Source organism: Saccostrea cucullata, unplaced genomic scaffold (assembly GCF_032062105.1).
Source record: "Saccostrea cucullata isolate Sc308-1 unplaced genomic scaffold, CSIRO_AGI_Scuc_v1 ctg12778, whole genome shotgun sequence".
NCBI lineage: Eukaryota > Metazoa > Mollusca > Bivalvia > Ostreida > Ostreidae > Saccostrea > Saccostrea cuccullata.
This window is the reverse complement of record NW_026921357.1, coordinates 7,590-10,011: the sequence shown is the minus strand read 5'-3', so window position 1 is coordinate 10,011 and position 2,422 is coordinate 7,590. Positions and strand designations below refer to the sequence as shown.

The window sequence follows — 2,422 nt, the reverse complement described above, 5'->3', positions numbered from 1 at the left end:
TTTAGTTATTAGGAATACTGTAAATCACTTTTTATTCGCGAGAACTTTATTTTCACGTAATTACGCGAGACAGCATGCTCACGAAAAATTTCATTCTCACGTATAATAGTATTCCTTAAGATTATATAGAGCAATAACCACAATTCGCGAAAATTTTGTCTCGCTAATTAAGAGTCAATGACTATCTCGCGAAAATAAGGTGTCGCGAAAATTTAGTGATCTACAGTACATATATAGACATATTTTGAATAAGGCATTTTTTTTTTATTTGAAAATATTTTTTTCCAAATGCACCAAATAAAAACTTTATGGTCAAATGTAGAGACAATGGGAAAGTATATGAAAAGAATTACATGCAAAAGGAATGTTAAGGCAATAAAAAGTCAGATCAACAACAGATAATCCATCTTCCTTATATATCAAAAAAACTAATGTGATTTTCACTTCCTTAAAGCAGTCCCTTTTCTTTGACAAACATAAATGTCAATGCAAATGCAGTAATAAAAATAATTTACAAATTGCATGCACTTTTATTTTACACTTATAGCAACAATAATCACTAAAGAAAAATAAAACTCGTATGAACACATATTGCTTATTTAGGTGCACATTTTTGTGTTTAAATTCATATTTCTTGAAAATATATATACTGTTAGTAAAAATAAACAATATAATAAAATAGACTTACATTTAACATAAATTCTGATTCATTTATGAAACCAAATCATATATCTGCTTATTAAGCATCAATCATGAATCACAACAAAACACAAACTTAGAATTGAGCAAAATTAAATAGCTAACAACTTAATTTCAATTAAATGCTCCTCCCACTTTGAGACAAATAAATAATGGTAATCAAAGTACCAACATTAAAAAACATCATGAGCATACTTGACCAGTAGTCTTCACTTCTAGATCTAGTAAACACATGGTATCCCAGCCTTGAGGAACCTTCCTCGAGGAGATATCACATTTTCTTATGATTGCCGAGACAGACGGTACACCAGGTGATGAGGCCTCATCAGATTCTGCCGCAGACAAGCTTCCTTGTGACACAGACTCAATTACCTGAGTAGGGTCGACAAATATTGACATCACCTCGCTGTCATGGTAACTGCTGTTATTGGCAGTGACATTTTGATGGTTACTGAAGAGGTCACCTGGTTTCACTGACATGGCACATGACTCGTACATGGAATGTGATTGGCTGTTGAGCTGTTTGGAATGTAGTGGGTGGTGTGACTGATTTGAGGTATGTGATTGGTCAGTGACGTGCTGGGAATTTAAAGGGTACTGGCCTATCTGTTGGTCTGGTGAAGTTTCTACGGAGGACTCTAAACTCATGACAGCTTCCTATATATGATGTTAAGAGAACAACCAATGAAATCCAAGGAGGTGTTAGTTTAATCTGATGTGGATGACATATTAAAATATCTTGTAAAAATATATTTATTAATACAAAATAAAACACAAAAACCAAGATGAAGAAATATAATTTTGCAAGAATTGTATTCAAAAGGTCTGCATTTTATTTTTGAAGATGATAAATTAGTCACTCTTTGCATATCTTACAGAGAACATTTTCTTACCCATCCTCCTTGATTTATGATGAAGTCTGCTGCATAATCAACAAAAGTCGTGTGGTATAACTGATCAGGTTCCCTATTCCCCTGTGTCCTGACTCCACCGCTCTCCATGTAACACTCTGTCCATACACCAACAGTAACACAACCTAAGGATGTATTGCAAGCTACAGTAAAAATCATATTTATGTACTGGGCTATTGTACATACTACCAAAATTAACTTGCTTGACCAAAACAACATAAATATAATGAATTTAGAATAGAGGATAAAATAAAAATATGATAAACATTTAAAATATATGCAGGACCTACCTCACCGATAAATACTACAGTATGCAATTTAAAAAAGAAAACCTTTAAATTCTAATACTAACTAGATGCTGTCATGAGACAGTAATACCCGCACTAAGGTGTTTGCCTCTAAATACATGCTCATACATATTGGGCGGCTTTCCAAAGAAATAGTCAAAATAATTCTATAATTTACATGTATTCATCAAATTGAGTATGAAATTCTCAGACCCTGTGACCTATAACTCAGAACCTCTTATATTTATTTTATACATGTTTAATTCATTATATACCAGTCTGAATTTTATTAATGATGTAAATTCATGCACGGATCTGTCCGGGGGGGGGGGGGGGGGGGGGGGGGGGGGGGGGGGGGGGGGGAAGGTTACAATGGACCCCCCCTTGGAAAATGCAGACCCCCCCCCCCCCCCCCCCCCCTGGTAAACACGAATATGTGTAAAATAGGTATGAAAAGTTAAACATTTGCGGCAATAGAAGTCACCACTACCCCCACCCAACCCCCCACAATATATAGGTTTTTGA

At 34.9% G+C, this 2,422-nt stretch overlaps 1 protein-coding gene across 1 annotated transcript; it reads right to left on the bottom strand.

Annotated features, from left to right (window-relative positions):
- Positions 1–882: 882 nt before the first annotated feature.
- On the bottom strand, positions 883–1,626 carry LOC134259805 (uncharacterized). The gene is made up of 2 exons (XM_062742411.1): positions 1,593–1,626; positions 883–1,356 (listed from the first exon to the last, which is right to left on the bottom strand). The coding sequence occupies exon 2, from the start codon at positions 1,345–1,347 to the stop codon at positions 883–885; it is 465 nt and encodes a 154-aa protein (XP_062598395.1). The 5' UTR covers positions 1,348–1,356; positions 1,593–1,626.
- Positions 1,627–2,422: the final 796 nt, after the last annotated feature.

What these genes read in the sequence shown, in the direction of transcription:
- LOC134259805 (XM_062742411.1), bottom strand. Translation starts at nt 1,347, where the DNA reads ATGAGTTTAGAGTCCTCCGTAGAAACTTCACCAGACCAACAGATAGGC.